The sequence below is a fragment of the Tubulanus polymorphus genome, chromosome 4 (assembly GCF_964204645.1).
Source record: "Tubulanus polymorphus chromosome 4, tnTubPoly1.2, whole genome shotgun sequence".
NCBI classification, from domain to species: Eukaryota; Metazoa; Nemertea; class Palaeonemertea; order Tubulaniformes; family Tubulanidae; genus Tubulanus; species Tubulanus polymorphus.
In genome coordinates this window covers 23,220,168-23,238,227 of record NC_134028.1, presented here as the reverse complement: position 1 = coordinate 23,238,227, position 18,060 = coordinate 23,220,168, and the positions used below count along the sequence as shown (strand labels likewise).

General features: G+C 38.1%; 1 protein-coding gene across 1 annotated transcript in view; it reads left to right on the top strand.

Annotated features, from left to right (window-relative positions):
• LOC141904729 (voltage-dependent T-type calcium channel subunit alpha-1H-like) overlaps positions 1-16,581 on the top strand; it is a 71,172-nt gene extending 54,591 nt beyond the window's left edge. The window contains exons 17-33 of the mRNA XM_074793371.1: positions 1,292-1,380; positions 1,461-1,584; positions 1,670-1,923; positions 2,001-2,127; positions 2,214-2,345; positions 2,432-2,521; positions 2,840-3,059; positions 5,136-5,287; positions 5,393-5,502; positions 6,227-6,357; positions 6,721-6,870; positions 6,959-7,080; positions 7,571-7,726; positions 9,332-9,463; positions 10,011-10,148; positions 11,953-12,121; positions 13,218-16,581. Coding sequence (XP_074649472.1) covers positions 1,292-1,380; positions 1,461-1,584; positions 1,670-1,923; positions 2,001-2,127; positions 2,214-2,345; positions 2,432-2,521; positions 2,840-3,059; positions 5,136-5,287; positions 5,393-5,502; positions 6,227-6,357; positions 6,721-6,870; positions 6,959-7,080; positions 7,571-7,726; positions 9,332-9,463; positions 10,011-10,148; positions 11,953-12,121; positions 13,218-14,224 — 3,303 coding nt within the window. The 3' untranslated portion in view covers positions 14,225-16,581. The remainder of the gene's footprint in view (positions 1-1,291; positions 1,381-1,460; positions 1,585-1,669; positions 1,924-2,000; positions 2,128-2,213; positions 2,346-2,431; positions 2,522-2,839; positions 3,060-5,135; positions 5,288-5,392; positions 5,503-6,226; positions 6,358-6,720; positions 6,871-6,958; positions 7,081-7,570; positions 7,727-9,331; positions 9,464-10,010; positions 10,149-11,952; positions 12,122-13,217) is intronic.
• Positions 16,582-18,060: the final 1,479 nt, after the last annotated feature.

The window sequence follows — 18,060 nt, the reverse complement described above, 5'->3', positions numbered from 1 at the left end:
ACACGTCACGAGTTTTTTACTACGTAGAATTTTATCTATTTCATTGAAAGATTTTAAGAAAACCATTCGATGATTTTTTACTCCAAAGTAGTTCTGCGTAGTTTCGATTAACTGCCAGGTATCGAAAAAAAAACAATATATTCATATTGAAAACTGAACGTGTGGCGATCCTGGCAGTAATCAGGCCCGTGCCGAGCTTTTTTGAAGACCCAAATATTTTTACACTGATTTTTTGAAGGATACTTGTAAAATTCAAGGAGGTTCGTTCGCCACCCCCGAACCCTCTTCGACACGGGCCTGGTTATTTTTTCTATATAGTTCAGGTTCCTTTTCCCGATGAATGATATAATCGATGATGACACACCCGTTTTTTTCAGCTCATGCAGCCCCCGTTCTTGCAGTGCGCATGTATCTCCCCGCATGGTGACAGAAATCTACCGTTTTCTTATCAACCCATCTCTAGCTTCAGGGTCCTCAGTAAATACAACGCTATCAGATTCCACGCAATCCATCGATCAAACTCTACTCTCTTATAGACAGAACGTTCATTTTGTGGACTCGATGGATTGAGTTCGATGTCTACAAACCATCGTGGCATTCAGTGATCTATATAATCCAGCACCCCCTCCTCCATCCTGTCTCTCTAATGATGAATCTTTATTTTGTACGTGCGTGCATTAAAACACCTGTGATACGGAAATGCTGATAATGTACATGTATATTATATGATACACCCAACGATGTTATGCACCAATAAGTTCAACACTATATTAGAAACTACACCACGATTTTATTACGTATATATGAATATAATGTTATTGAATATATATTTTGTGTCAGTTGGTAGTTATATTGTATATAGTGGTAGTTTATCTTATAGAATTGTAGTTGGGTGTCATTTTACTAACACGATGACCGATACAGAGCGAGACCTTTCGATATTACTGCCTGACTAACTCATTACGGTGGCGATCGTGAATGTCAAATTAATGAACATCTCTTCCGAATATTAAGAAAACGACGTTTCTATTGCTTATAGATTTAAACTATCGTATACATATCTTGATATCGTTGTGTATGCTAATCTACAATATTGTTGGTCGTCGGATTCTGTATGAACCACCGTTCAATCTTCAATACTATGAATTATATTTCTAGCCCCTGATGCTCCCCTGGTCTGTCGTACTACATCTCTGCGGCAATGGATTCTGTACATGTATTTGCGTTCATGTATGTTCTCTGACTTCTGTTGTATTTTCTAAATGCTGATGTATCGCCGAACATATTTCAGAATTGCGCCTGTTCGTGTTGCCCCGAACCGAAAGGATGTTTCCTCACTCGAATGGAATGGGCTTGCTATATCTTGCCTCCTGAACATCGGTATGTACAACTCAATAACCAGTTACCTATTTCTCTGACTTGTTGAAATCAGTCGAGTTCATTCGCTTTCGGTTTTCCAGTTTTCGCCAGTTGTGTCAACACCTCGTAACGAGGAAATGGTTCGATTATACAGTTTTATTCTTCATCGCTTTAAATTGTATAACGTTGGCGATGGAAAGGCCGAGTATTCCACCTCGAAGCGCCGTAAGTATCATCACCATCATCCATTCTCTAACCTGATAACTGCCAATGTTATATTAGATAATGACCTACAGCCCTATATTGACAGGAGCGTGTGTTTCTGACGATGGCAAACTACGTCTTCACAGTTGTGTTCAGTTTTGAAATGGCCGTGAAAGTAAGCGCGAAAGGTTTCGTGCTCGGACGGCATGCTTATCTGAAAAGCGGTTGGAACATCATGGACGGCTTTCTCGTCATTATTTCACTCATTGATATAATGATAACGTGGATAGCCGGAAGCAGTAGTAGAATATTTGGTATATTACGAGTATTCAGACTTCTACGAACTCTTAGACCTTTGAGGTAACGTTTCCAATCAGATATCGGATCTGAATCCTTTCAAATGAACCGCAGCTATGATTGTTATGATTACTTTTCAGAGTTATAAGTCGAGCCCCAGGATTGAAATTAGTAGTTCAGACATTGCTATCATCTCTACGACCTATCGGTAATATCGTTCTCATTTGCTGTACATTTTTCATCATTTTTGGAATTCTGGGTGTTCAGGTAAGTTCAACGGAATAACTCACCATGTCACCAGTTCACTTTACTCAGCAACCATATCGTGATGTTCTTCCGACTATCTATTTCAGTTGTTTAAAGGAAAGTTCTTTCACTGCGTTGGTCCCGGTGATATGACTATCATTCATAACAAAACTGAATGCGAATCTGATCCTGAAAATATGTGGGTCAATAGAAAATACAATTTTGACAATCTAGGACAGGTAAAGTGTTGTGCTTGTGGCCGGGTTTAGTTCCATGGCTACATCCTGTACATCATAATGAAGGTAATCACTATTTTTGATTGTAGGCTTTGATGGCTCTGTTCGTTCTTGCTTCCAAAGATGGCTGGGTTAGCATAATGTATACTGGTATTGATGCTGTTGGTGTCAATATTCAGGTAAAGTATTAACAAATCTATAGTTTTTCCATCCTCAGGGATTCAAAACTGATGGCATCGAGACTATGCCAGTGCAAAACTCTACTGTAGCCCACGGTACAGCTATTTCATCAGTTCCTCACAACAGAAATGATAATACAACATATATTACTATGCTGTGTGCCGTGTCGCCTGCTGTGCGCCCTACCTTACAATAGATATGATAATTCTCAGGTTGTGTGCCTCTCAGGGCGGTGTGCCCTATCACCTGCCGTGTGCACCCTGGAGCGTCCGCTACAATAGAAATAATGCAATATATTGAACTGTTTTTTTTTGCAGCCGATTGAAAATTACAACGAATGGCGTCTGCTTTACTTCATATCATTCCTATTGCTGGTCGGGTTCTTCGTGTTGAACATGTTCGTCGGTGTCGTCGTCGAAAACTTCCACAAATGCCGCGAAAACCAGGAGAAAGAGGAGAAGGCTCGACGCGACGCGAAACGAGCGAGAAAACTTGAAAAGAAACGAAAGAGTATGAACGAACCAAACGAAGTGCTTGGTTGGTACTTGTATACTGAGTCTGGCTAATTCCATGCTTTTACGATAAGCATTGCATGAATTTTACTTATATAGTCATCACATATATTTACATATGTATATTATACAACATTCACCGGTGATTCAGCACACATTTTCAACTTTTACGTCATTTCAATGTTTACGAACAATTCTTCACGGTAAATTATGATAATATTGTTTTCTTCATCTTTACCTTTTTCATAGCATCACTCTGGTTCACAATTTAGATTTTTACATCTTCGACATTCAAGTGCAAACACAAAGTTTCTTTTTCTTTTATTACATCTTTAGTTCATTCATACATCTATTTATGTTGCGTACGACTATAGGCAGTGTGGTTTAGGCGCATGATTATTCATTTTGCGGTGGATTTCTGTAAGAGTGATCAGCACTTCACGGCGCATCTGCATTTCTCGTAATCTTTGACCTACCTTAATCGATCATGAAATATTACTAAGAGTAAAACAGTACATGTATTCTTACATGCATAGGATCTTTCTGATCTTCTGCTTGATTAAGTCGCCATTCTTTACGGATTATAATATTCACTTCATGTTTACTAAAATCTTCACAGATCACTGATATTTGCCAGCCAGCGTAGAGATTGTCCATTCGAGGGCTTACACAAACTTTCAATAAGATACATGTATTCATCACTTGCTTAATCAGTTTTTCATAACCAATATCATTTTCACGTATGGCTAAATCTTTAACTTTCATTTCTTAAACTATTTCGAAGATAACCACAAGTTCAGCGCTGTTTACTTATTGATACATAGAATCCCAAATCGTCTCTGTTTATCTAACTACATTTTCTGTTAGTTTTGTTATGTTCCTCAGTTTTGTCTTTGATTTGTCTGTGTACCCGGTGGGTTGTTGATGAGTTCATTTCACTCTGAGTTGTTATTACGAGAAGTCTTCACTGTTAGACTTTGTTCTAGAATTTCAGAATGATAAGGTCGACACATTAAGAAACTCTTTTCGCTTTTAAGACTTAACATTTGCTGCACATTTTCCGTGCGGACGAAAACATGGTTTGGAAAAGGCAAGAGTTGAAAGATGAATGATAGCACAATGTATATATATATATTTATATGAACTATTACTTAAGCTTTAGAAGATTTCAGCGGAAGAATATCGGATATATTTTTTTTACCGGAGCCAGCCAGACTCAGTATAATTGTATCATCTCTTGTGTTTGTATTGTCGCATGTCCCATCTATAAATAGTTATCACAGAAGTCGTGTCCAGCACCAGTTCATGTTAGTTTCTGAACACAACCCACGTCATCGTGTCCCTACCCGATCGATGTTAGTATTTGATACATGTGTGCATTAAGTACATTCATATAATCGGACTATTAACAGTAACCTGAATCGATTTCGATCAGAAGAAAAAGATCTTTGAACCATGTTTCCGAATAGCTTTATTCGCTTGTTGTTAGTTTCATTCGTAAATAGAGATATTCCGCGATCGGAACTGGTAAGTTTTCGCAAAAGAAAGCATGCAGGCACCTGTTTTTCTCCAATGGAATCATATATACATACATATCGAGCATGTGTCTTTGATATACAATATAACAATAGGAGACAGGTTAGTTTATAGTATTTAGATTTCGTTTGAAAAGAGAATGGATGCATGTGACTGCTTGAATAAGAATAGATTTTTTTCTTTTTACTGCTGGCATATACATTATATCAATAAGAAAATTGCTCATGAAATATACATTTCGGGAAATTCTGTGTATTTTATGTCCCATCTTAACGAAATCTTTCAATCTTCAATTTCTAACTATCGCTTTTATCGTGTAAGCACTCATTGGGTATTTGAACAAAAATCTTGCTTGGAGTACGCAGTCACTTTTAAAAATCAATTTACTCTCATCAGTTAGGTCCTTGAAATTTAAACCTGTTGTTGGGAAATGTCATGCGTAAAAGGGTGGCTTCACTTCATTTCATGTATCCAGGTTTTATGAACGTTTGGGGAATTAAATGTCATGAGAGTTTTCATTTCTGAGCTAGGAACAATAATTGAAGTTTATCTTTTTTTCCTACAGAAATGAGGGAACCGCCGTATTGGGCTGATTTTTCACCGAGTCGACTCGTATGCCATAAAATCTGTAACAGCAAGTACTTCGATCTGGCAATAGCCGGTGTAATCGGGCTGAACGTTATAACCATGGCTTTAGAGTATTACATGATGCCCAAGGTTCGTATCTTCGGTAGCTGGTAGAAATCATGTGGTCCATTTCGGCGACGTCAACTCCGAATATGCACATATGTATTTTCACTGTTTTTAAATTTCTTCGTGCAGGAACTGGAATATGCGTTGAAAATATTCAACTATTTCTTCACGTCTGTGTTCATATTGGAAGCGATTTTAAAAATCGTAGCTCTCGGGTTCCGTCGCTACATGAAAGACAGGTAAATTCGTCGATCGATCTATAAAAAAACTCAATCACTCGAAGTCAACAAAATGTCGACATCAATTAGATTTCCCTCTCGATATCCTCGTTATCGATCTTATAGACCATAGACTATGATTCTATGCTTATAAGCTTTGTCTACATATGCATGATTATGTAAATTAGTTAGGACCTGTTTAGTTGTACTATATATAAATGGAAGAATCGAACCTGAATCATTTCACCAATCAGTGTCATTTTGTCTTCTTTTCTTTCTTGTCATTTTGTGATTCAGTGCTGGGTACGTCCATCATAAATGAATGTTGTTTTTACCCTATTCTTACCGGTCGAGAGCGTGTTGATGATTCTCACTTCTCGAAAATGGTTTTTTTTTCTGTCTGGTTCATATATTTGAAGACACAGAGTGCGTGTAGTTCACGTTTTTCAGCTCACTGTGCTCTTTTTATAGGTCCATTCAATTGCTTAAAGTTCTGTCGTCTGTGCTGTGCCCTTACTTTATTCATCCATTTCTTCCACCGAGTTTTTGTCTTTTTTTGTGTAAACACAGTACTATCAATAATGTCTATATTGAGCCTCCCAGTTCCAGCTTCTTGATACATTCCTTTTCCTGCCTTTTATTTGTCATTATTGAAATACATTCCCTCGAGCATTTTTCATTCCATGGATAAATTCAGATGAAGATATTCTCCGATCTAACGTCTTACGCTGTATATCCATTTCAGCTGGAATCAATTGGACATAATAATTGTTATTCTGTCTATAATTGGAATCATATTAGAGGAGATGGAATCTGATGTAATTCCTATCAACCCAACCATCATCAGGGTAATGAGGGTACTTCGAATAGCAAGAGGTATGTGTATATATGTTCATGTATATGATATCAAGCCCGTAATTTGTTATTTCAAAGAAAATTAGTCCCGCTCCTTTTTTAATGAAAAAAGAATATTAGGCTGAAAGGTAAATTGAATTTCTTCATATTTGAACGTTCGTTATATCAGTGGTTATCACTTTGAAACCAAATCTGAACATCAAATTTTCAAGACTTAAACTGGTGGTGGGCCTCACGCCCGCGTTTAGTTCCAGCTTAATTAGAAAACGAACCCACCCACACTTCCTCACGGGCTACGGGCCTGTATTATCCGTCATTGGCTGGACTTGTTCCATAAAGAAGACTCAACATGAGCCAATTCTGAGCCTATTTTATGTCTTGCAGTATTGAAACTTCTGAAAATGGCGAAGGGAATACGCGCACTGTTAGATACTGTTATTCAAGCTCTGCCACAAGTCGGAAATCTGGGCCTTCTGTTCTTTTTGCTGTTCTTTATATTCGCCGCCCTGGGAGTTGAATTGTTCGGTAGACTCGGTAAGGCGTCATTCGATTAGTCCCATGTACCGTACTGGACTCGGTGTAGATATTTGAAAATAAGAAATATCGTTTATTTCGCTTGTAGAATGTTCGCACGAACACCCCTGCGAGGGACTGGGCATGCACGCCCACTTTGAGAACTTCGGAATGGCGTTCCTGACGCTTTTTCGTGTAGCTACGGGAGACAACTGGAATGGCATCATGAAAGTAAGTAGAGTCTAGCGATCCTAGTTGGAAGGGTCCAGCATTAATCAGTTCAATCGAATAGATATTCCATTGGGTTCTTATAAACAAATAACAATCAGCCGTTTGCAATAAAGTAAATACAGATAGATTGTACATACATAAATGGTATTAGAAACAAACGAAGAGAGTACTAAATGTATTAATCATATACGCAAGAATAGAAATCAGACAGGAGGACGAAGATAAAAAACTCCGGTGTACCCGAACTGGGGAACTTAATCTAATTTGTGGTAAAGGTTTCTTTTAGCAAGTTCAACGAGTTAACAAGGTTGATTACCAGACTGCAGAGCCCAAAGTCGTAACGGAGCCAGAACTAATTAGAAAGGGGAACTTGTTCAGATATGGGGGAAGTCATTATAAGACGTAAAGCTGGGAAGTTTGGCAATGAAGAGGAACCGGATGATGGGAGCTCGCTTTGTTTTCCTCTTATGTCGATCTGATCTTTTTCTAGGATACGTTACGCGAAGATTGTGATTCTACGGATGATTGTGTGAAGAACTGTTGCGTCAGTCCGATCATTTCACCGGTTTACTTCGTCGTGTTCGTCTTAATGGCGCAGTTTGTTCTGGTGAACGTCGTCGTCGCTGTTCTGATGAAACATCTCGAGGTGAGTCACGTGTATTCGCCGCTCCTCTCGCGTCTCCGTTCTGTTTAACTGGTTTGATGCTTTGCGGTGTCTCTGGTTCCGATTGCCGCCGCCTCAAACTTTACTGGTCCTAGACTTGAAACTGTGTTCGATACTTCGTATAGTAGACCTGTTATGCTGCCTCACCAGTGAAATATTCACTAAATCTCACTAACAAAATATGTCAAAAACAACTTTTCAAAATCGTTTGATTTCTATACTTTCTGCATATGAAATCCTACCTATAGCTGAGAACTCATTCACTCATTTCTGACTGTTTCCGGCCTTCACGAATGGCTAAACGGTATTTTGTCGTTGTCCGTCATCATCAAATCCTAGGAACCTATTTTAACAGATCTTAATTGACCCGCCGGTTATAATGGTGCCTTATTTTTTCTTTTTTTAAGCCGTTATTCATCCTTATAGAGCGTAGACTCAAAAATCGAGCTAAAAATATTGAGGTGCTGTTTTCCATATAGTTTAAAATCAATGTCTCTGTTCACACCAAACGAGGATTAGAGTGAATAGCAGAAAATTGAATTTGTTGTCATTTCCAATTTTCATCATATTGCACAATGTGGCTTTTATTCCTTCATTCAGATCACCATAGGCATTACTTATGATGCATTATACTTCATTAGAAAATAATCGATAGATAGATATCTAATTTCTACAAAAAAAAGAACAATTCTCAAGGCTACAAAATGATGTAATTTGAATGAAAATCGGAATTGAGAACGAAACCGAACCCTTCTGAAGTTACCTGTCAAATCATAATCACTCTGTAGGAATTGTATATCTCTGCAAATACATACCTCATTCAAACCTATCAAATACTTAGAAAAAAAACCCGAAATCGTTTTCATGGATATTACGAATGATTTGATGAATGTGGTGGTCTTTCATAACGTTCTGCTTATGGCGATCATGAACTGTATATGTGAAGTGCGCTTATGGCAGGTAGCTTCAGTAGTCAAACCTATAACTGCTTGTTGTAGGGAGATCTGGTCATTTTGAAGAAGTATTCATATACGAATATCTGGAATAAGGCAATCGTCACACGAACCGATCGCTCAGATTTCCCTCCTTAATAACGATTAACGCTAATAGCATGCCAATTGAAATTAGGACTAACACGGTTTGCTGTTACGTCAAGTCCTGTTAATCAAGTCCACGTTTAATAGTTGACTTCGCTTCCAAAAAATGACCGCATGCAACTTTTCCTCCTTTATTCTATACGCGCTGCTCTTGTTTAGGTGACTGCGATTTTTCTGCATTATCCCGAAGTCTTTCTATTCTATTTAGTATTGGCTGATTCAGTGTCGATTTTTAGCTGCTGGTGACAGTGTTGTCCTGTGGTGTATTTTCCGACGCAGAAAATGACTTCTGTCGAATTCCTAGAAAATGTCCCGTCATTTAGAAGCATGTTTGATATCAAACGATACAAAAGTATCCATAGTCTTGCTTTGGCCGATGAAAGTAAATACATGAACATGTAAATTTTGGGTCGGGTATACCTTCGATCCGAAATTGGCATTTCACTGAGAGAGCCTAGCAGTTCTAGACGTGGGATTCTGCTAATTTCAGGAGTCTCATAAACACATGGACGATGATGCCGAACTCGAAGCCGAAGTACAAAGAGAGCTGGAAGAAGAGGCTGAAGCCGCCCGGATCCAAGCCGAACTACTTCAACAGCAGAAATTCCCCCTTTCAGATGAGGTACATTTCACTTTATCATCCGTTAAATTCACCGATCAATAGGAATCCTGGTGTATATATAATTCATTGACGTTATCGAAATGTGACATCGCCAACTGTTATCATTGACTGTACCTTAATGGTTCATTATTAGCTGTATTTCCTTTCGTGTTCACCTGACCACGCATTATTATTTACCAATCAATATGATTACTTGTTGTTTTTAGATTTAGGCAGAAACGCTTTTTTCGGTATTTAGTGTATATTATCTCAGCGCTCCGCGTATGAAAAATAGGTACATGTACATAGACATATTTTGATACTTTACGGCTAAACAGAAATTGTCATGTGTTTTTAACACGCAACTGTCGAATAGGTTTAATCTTATCGTTTCAACACAATTATATGTTATCATTTAGTAAAATCCAACTTTAATTTGCTGAATATTTTGTTTGTTTTTGGCGAGGTTGACAGTTTTCTTATAGTGTGCGTGTATTGTATGTCTGATGATGATTCAATAGTTGATTCTATGGTGCTTTCACAATGATCTGTTTGCTACTGAATATAGGCTGCCCGAAATCGCAGATACAAGTTCGGATTTGGCGCCAATCTACAGAGTTTATCCGTATGCAGCGAGACCGGTGTTATATATTATTACACGCCGACTAAGATAGTGGCCAGGCAACGATGCATGGAATATGTACAGGTCACCACAAAAATCTGCTCCATAATATATTACATTTCTTCTCGAACTGTCACAAAATTCATGGTATTCCTAGAAAATCTGAAACAATAGATGTTAATACTGATGAGTTGGTAAACTCATCGGGCCACAGTTTGTTTCACATAGGCTGTCAAGCGGCCTAATTTCCCCTGCCAGGGTTTTTCCTACAAATCTTTCAATTTTGGGTACAAATGGAGTAATTTTTCCTATTTTTCCAATAAGACTTTTTTCCACCTGCAAAAGAAGTATCACGAATCTTCCTAAATTCTTGTGTCAGGGTGTTTCAGATCTCCATATCCTTGGTATATGTTATGGCACTGTCACCTAAGAAGTTGATGCAGGTCTTGATGGCGAAAGTACTAGAAAATGATACCTGAAGACATTCAGGCATTACCACGTAGCATAAGTGAAACCATTGACCATAGAAAAAAGAACAAATATTGTATTGTATAGATCGAGTAGATTCCCTACTGTATGCCAGCCATCTATAGAATCGGCCTACCGAAGTACTAGGAAGACGTAAATTTGATTCCTACCCCCCTCCCCCTGCACGTTTTATGAAGTGACCACTGTCTTGACAGCCTGAGGATAAACTAAAGTACACAAAATATACACAATCGAATCTTATTGAAAACATGAATTTGTGACAAGTTTTTATTTTTCGATGTTCGATGTTTTTAGGCTGATCGTATAAAACAATCTATCCATTACTTGTTTGGCTGCGTAACCCTGCTTCTTCAGGGATGAATGTCCCTTTACTCGATACAATACTCGAATACTGCATCAGCATTCACTTATGTTCGGGGTTATGGTGACGAGTTCACGTCACTGCAGTTAATTCGGCCCCTGGTATTTATTGTGATATTAGGTGTCAGTTTGATATATCTGTATTCATACTTTTCACTCATATTTTTACTATCTGAATGGTGTAACATTTATCTGCTCGTGGTGTCGATTTTATTCTACAGTGAAGGATTGTTGACGCGTCTTGTGAAAGTGGAAGTCTCTCTATTTTAAGCGCACCTGAATTTTCATCAATAATTGTCGGTTTTTGCTGCATGATGGTCACCGCATACAATATATGCACCTTTTCATTTTAAGATTTGATCTTTAGTAAAGACTTTGCGATTCGTTATCAGAATATTTGAACCATGTTCATTTGGGAGACCGAGCGCTTTTGACCCTGGCCAGCCATTCACACCGATCACAAATGGTTCCGTGGTTGTTTGACGCCAGCCAAATCGGGCTCGAACAAAAATGTGGCGTCAGGCCAGTACCATTCCCGCACGGGTTCAGTTATTCCTTGAGAAAGCTAACCGGTCACGGAAGTGACTTACTTCGCTTACCACAGCAACTACCTCTGATTAAACAAGAGCCAAATTTGACTCGCGTTTGGTGCGGGCCAGTTTTGCCTGGGTGAAATCGTCTCCGTGTGATCGAGGCTGATAGCTGAGAAAATCGTTGAATAGTACTATATATATATATCCGTATAACCATAGAAATGTAAACTGAAGTTTAGATTTCTATGATGTAACCGTTCTGAGCGGATGCTGTCATATTGTTTTCGACAGGACTGTTTTAACGGAAGCGTCTATTGACTCGGTCAGCCAAACGAACACACCTACTCACTTTGATAAACAATAAATCATCACTACTAATATTTACCTGTACTATTCATTATCGAAACAAATATCATTCTCAAGAGTAAACACTGAATAAATCTCAGATACACAAATGTCTATATGTCCCGGTATGTGAATATTCGTGTTATTTCGACTTTTTGTAGGGTTCCGATGCGGATAACGCGAGCACCGCCTCGCCAAACGACGGTCAACATCAACCCGTATGTAAACAAACGTCTCTACCGACTAACTTCACATTCAGCGTCGAACCGCCGAGCACAGATCCGGACGGCGCCGCGTCCAACGGCGACCTCGAAGATCAGAAATCACAAGGTAAATTGATGAACTCCGGATGAATAAACCTGTCGACAATCTTTTCAACTCTTTCTCTACTTCATCTCTAAAACGTATTCATTTCATTTACATTTTCAAACGGATCTCTAACCTAATCATGCGCATTTGTTTTCAGGCAATCGCCGTAAATTCAGACCTATAAAATTCCATTCTTTCATCTTAGGTTCGTTTTCGTTGGTGTTTTTTTTTTCATTTGATTGTCGAACATTATTACTACAACCTCTCACAAACACGCGGGATAAAGTGATCTCTGTTGTCAGTGTATTTTGGTCAAGCTGTGGACATATTCAAACTATTCATTAATTCAACAAGAAAAAAAACAACGTAGAACCTGCACATTTATTTCCCGAACATTGTCAGTACCGTTTAAGGTCCACCAATTATCCCCTGAATCTAATGCAAAAATAACATATATATATATTGCTAATATTGAGAGTCATCGAGTCATTTGAGTCAGTCTTTAGCCAATCAGTCTTGCTACCTCCAAACCTTTAAAATGTTGTCAGTTTTATGAACGATCTTTCTGTAATATTTATTTGGTACTTTGAATGCTTTATATTGGCATGAGTATTTTACCTTTTTTCCATTCTATATCTATATATTCCTAAACTTGTCGCAGTTGTGTCTATTTTGTGGTATATGGTGTTCGCATATCTCTTCGTCAATCCGAGGGTAGAGGGAAAGTGTTGAAGTCAATTTCCTAAGAAATAAACTAGTGACTGCAAGTGTATAGATATCAAATATAGGCTGTGAATGATTTCCCTATCAAAGATTAAATGATTAAAACATTTGCACGATAGAATTCACAATCACGTATCACATTACATGTATCGTACTCACTACAGAGGACAATCCCTGCATCACAATATATATAATATATGTTTAATCACTTACAAGTCTGTACATTTGTGAGCACTTGGTACAATCTACGTTCAACAACAAATAAATTGCATAAATACATTTTGCCAATTACATACTTTTTGCGCCATTTTGACTCCAAGAGCGTCGATGATATAAGGCTTCGCGACGAGGTTCGGGCAAAACTTTAATATCCGACGTTGATATCTGTTTTCAGATAAATGCAGTATGACTCCGAGCGCAATGAAAGAATACGTCAGTTTAACTAACGAAGGAAGCGACAATAATTCGGACGACGAAGCCGAAACGGTGAAACCTCCGCCGACACCTGAGAAAGTGCGAGCCCCGAAACTACTGCAGGCTAACGCGGCATTGAAATCGCGGCCGCACAGTCGCGATTCGATTACCGATCAGGACTTGTTATCACCCCCGGAACCGGTGCACGATCACAGACGACACGGCAGTGATCCTAGTTTCACGTTCATGTTCAATCCCCCACCGAGCAGCGATTTGAGCAACTTACGCCATCGGTCGCAGCCGACCATACCGGACGATATCGAACTACAGTTTCTCCCACCGCCGACGCTTAAACCCACCAGCGCAGCTTCAACCCCGCAACGATCAAATATGAACCTATCGATCGAATCACATGGCTCCACACCGAGTCATAGCACTATTCCGTCTCCGTTGTGCGTCAGCCCGAGTTTGTTCAACGATGACCCGCTCTGTGCGTTTCTCGATCAACATCCGTCCGTCGATAAATCTAGTATTGCAAGCGATGGTGGATCAGTCGGTTCGGCGCACGGTTATCATCCGTCGTCATCCGCGCGAATTTGTGATAACGAAATCAAAGAAACGAACGACGGTCGTCGCGGCGACTCGAGTCACGATCGCGACTCGTACGACGAGAAGAACAGCAGACGATATTCGTCATCGTTGCCGTACGATGAACACGATACCGACGATCATATACCAACATGTACCTATCCTGATGTGCACGTCGAGCACCCTCGGTGTACCGACACGTTATTGACAATAGAGGACACCACCGGTGACTCTTCCGAACAATGGAACAACCAATCAGAAGTCACCGAACGCGATCATCTAATCGATAGCGACGATGACGGTGATCACGTGACACGTATTGATACGCTCAGCGTTAGTTCGTTAACTATGTTGCCGCTCAAGGAAGATAATTTTACCCTTTCAGACAGCGGTGTATGACAACAAAACTCATTCAACAAAATAACCATCTTCCTAAAACAGTTTACTGTTGCATACGGAGTTTTTGCATGATTGGAACTATTAATTGTGACTGGAGAATTTCTATTGCCGTAATAGCTTTATTTGCATTACAACATAGAGCCACTGATAGCCGATAGATGGTCCATGCCAGTTATAAACGGGATTGGCGCTGAGAGGGTTAATCAGCTTAGTTTTTCTAATTTGAAATTATGCCGCTGTAAGATTATGAAAAGTAGATATTATGCATCGATTTCACTTCTATCGAGTACGTGCATTTACGAAATTCTAATATACTAGGAGAAAATGTTGTCATTATTATTAAGAATTTTATAATAAAGTCTAAAATTCAATAGAGTAAAGCATGAGTATAGTACAATATGTGAGTATGCAACAGATGGTCTGGCATTTAATATATACAGATGTGATAACAACTATGATATTTGTTATTTGTGATAAAAACGAATTAAAGAGATTTAAGTGCAATTGTTTAACGTGATCTGGAAGACAATACGTGCGATCCTTACAAAATTAGCAGTGAAATATACATGTATTCATTCGTTGCTATATAGGGATGAAAAAGGATAGATACTGAATTAGATTCTAGATACTGACAAAAAAATCGTTCGGTTTTAGGTTTAAATTAATTTCATTTTAGTTATGTAAGGAATCTCTGTGTTGTCTACCGGAACCACTGCTGTAATAAGCAGTTTATTTCTGTGATATATATATTATTATTAATTTATTTAAGAGAAGTGGATTCTGTCTTTGATAATGATTATCATGACCACAAATTTGACGAATTGTATATATAGGTTACAAAGCAAGATTTCGTGTTCATTTCACTATCGGATTACCGATCTACAATCTGCAGTGACGGCGTACTAATTGTATGATTGTGAACATTTATGTTTTCGAAATTATTTACTCGTGAAATATGTTCGATGTTTTAGCAATTTGATTCTTAACGGTTTTGAGGTGTCTACAAATCTCAAAAGAGACATCCAGTGACGAACTCTCAGTCGAAGCCAAACCCCTGTGAACAATTTGCAATAAAATGCCAATGCAAATATATAGATAAATCAAAAAAATCTTACCATATTAGATTTCTTCATATTTTATTGTTCAATTATTGTTAGTTATTGTAAAAAGTTGTATATCGTTTGGTGAGTTTTAAAAATTCTATACATGTACGTTAAAATCTATTACGATAGTGGATACGATGTTCTCTGAAATAAAACAGTATTAGATAGGAAAAAAACACGCTATAAAAAACAAATTTCGGGATTTGTACATATCTTAATCGATGTCTTCTCATAATTGTCTTGAATCCCGAGTTATTGTTTAGGAAAAAAGACCGGTACATCCACTTCTTTCATACTATAATAATACCTTCAATTCCTCTTTGCTTTAGTTTGTATAAATTGATGTTGAAAATGCGACGGTATTAATCAAATCTTGCCACAATCCTATCACCAAATGTTGATGAATATTCGAATTCTAATGATTATTGCGTTTTGCTTTATCTCAAGCTTGCTATTTAATTGAACGTAGGTCTAACTTAACATTTCACCCCAGATCTTTCTATGCTTGTCATTCAGTTGATGTGATAGCTGTTTACTACTGTTCTTCGGGGAAGATAATTCTAGATATTAGAAGTAGGCCTAGTTGCACTGCTGTGAAGGCGTTGGCTGCTGCTACGGATGTTTTATCATTTTAAATATACACGTTGTTGCATTTCTCACTTTAATATATTCCGAGTGATCTCACGTATTTACATAAGATTTATGATTTGTCACTATATTTTTAGTTTTCTTTGATTTTTAGAACATTTTAGTATCACTTTAGATAGGTAGGAAGTCCTCGATTCTATCTGTTGGCTTTATTAAGGTCTAAAACCTCTAAATTCCGCCGTCTTGTCTTTGTTTAAGCATTTCTCAGTTTCCAAATTTCATCATTTCTTGACCCAGTTCACTTACAACAAGATATATCAAAGTGTTCATGGTTGAAATGATTTTCTGGAGGGTAGTTTGCCGACATAATCCGTTTGTTTTCTTTCTGTCTGTCCGAATATTGAGCATATAATACAATCCATGTACAATGCATGATGTATTTCTTGCCTGCATATTAAAAAGATTTTTCTCGATAAAGTTATGACGGATGATGTAATGAAGTTGCCTGTACAAAAAAAAATAATGAGTGTAGAACTTGCTTTGTAAATAATATCATATAAAAGTCATGTAAATCTGGTCCTGATAAAGTTTGCGGTTTTGTAAAGAATTGTTATGTAAATTTGTTATTTTTGTATACAGAAATCTAGCTAAGTTTGCTGTTGATAGTGGCTTCAATTCACTTTGTATTACACTTTCATGCACTTGTACATATCTAATATTTGTATCCAAATAAGAATATATCTATCTACTGATAAATATTGTGTTGTCCATTTTCTTTTTGATTACCGCGCCCGAATTACCGTCATCTCACCTTAGGCTGCACAGTCTCCATGTCACCCTTGGGCTTGGAATGGCATTGGGTGTAAACAGGGTACTTGTACTGAATACAATTATTTATAACACACTTGAACTATTTCCATATGGAGGAAAAAAGAGTACCGGGTATCTACAATCAATTAGAAAAAAACCAGAACCCTAAACCATTTTAAGACATATCAAACGATATCTACAACATGTTATTTACAGTATACATAGGCTTCTATTGGAGGGATTTAAATGTGTCTAGGCTTTATCGTAAAGAAACTCTTTTACCTTAGCGAAACAATCATTTTCGAGCAAATTTTACACCGAGATGCACATAATCTTGCGGCGTACTCACAGTCTAGCTTGTGATTACCAAACATAAATTTCGAAATTTGTTTCATCCGACTTTCGAGCGAAGACATATATCTTACTAGTTGTATCAACATTCACCGAGAGGCCGTTGATGGCGCGCTAAATGTTACCGGAAAGATTCTTATCTTCAGAAAGGATGAAAGTGTCGTCCGCATCCCCCAGGTCTGAATCACAATGGCAAATTCAATTTTTCAATAAACTGCTTTACCAAAAATGTTCTTGATTCCTTATTTGACCTAATTAAGGGTATTTCTATCAGTTTGAAAAATAATGATTAATTGTATTTATTTCGTCAAACTAATTACTGCTACTACATCTGTTTATCTCCATTATGTCACCCGACAGATAGAGTCTGAGTGGCCATTAGGTGCTGCCGCTATGCTTGTCGTTAGCGGATTTTTCATACACTAATAGATTACTATTATGAACATACTCTGGCAATCTACGACGCTGGCCACTCCACCGTGAGGTGCTGCCGCTATGCTCATCGTTAGCGGTTTTTCATACACTAACATTGAGTCAACTCTGGCAATGAAGGGATAGCACCTTCTTTACTATCTAATGCAACTTATCAGCTACTTGATAATCGCAATGAATAAGTGAGAGAGTGTATGAGTGTATAGTTTATAGTTCATGAAAAATCCGCTACCAATGTACATAGCGGCAGCACCTTACGGTATAGAGCGGTAGTACTCAATTGCCAGAGTCGCTTAGTGTTAGTGTATGAAAAATCCGCTAACAATGAGCATAGTGGCAGCACCTCATGGTGTAAGCCACTTTGCACAATTACACATCAAATTCCATATAAAACTAGATACTATTGAAAAATACATTTTCCCTGGGTTGAGGATATCAATAATTATCCTCAGGACAGTGGTAAACGAGATTAGGGCACGGCTGTTGAATTCATTATCCATGTGGTCTGTCAGCATCAGTTCGGAATATTGATTCGGACCTGGAATATCCCTG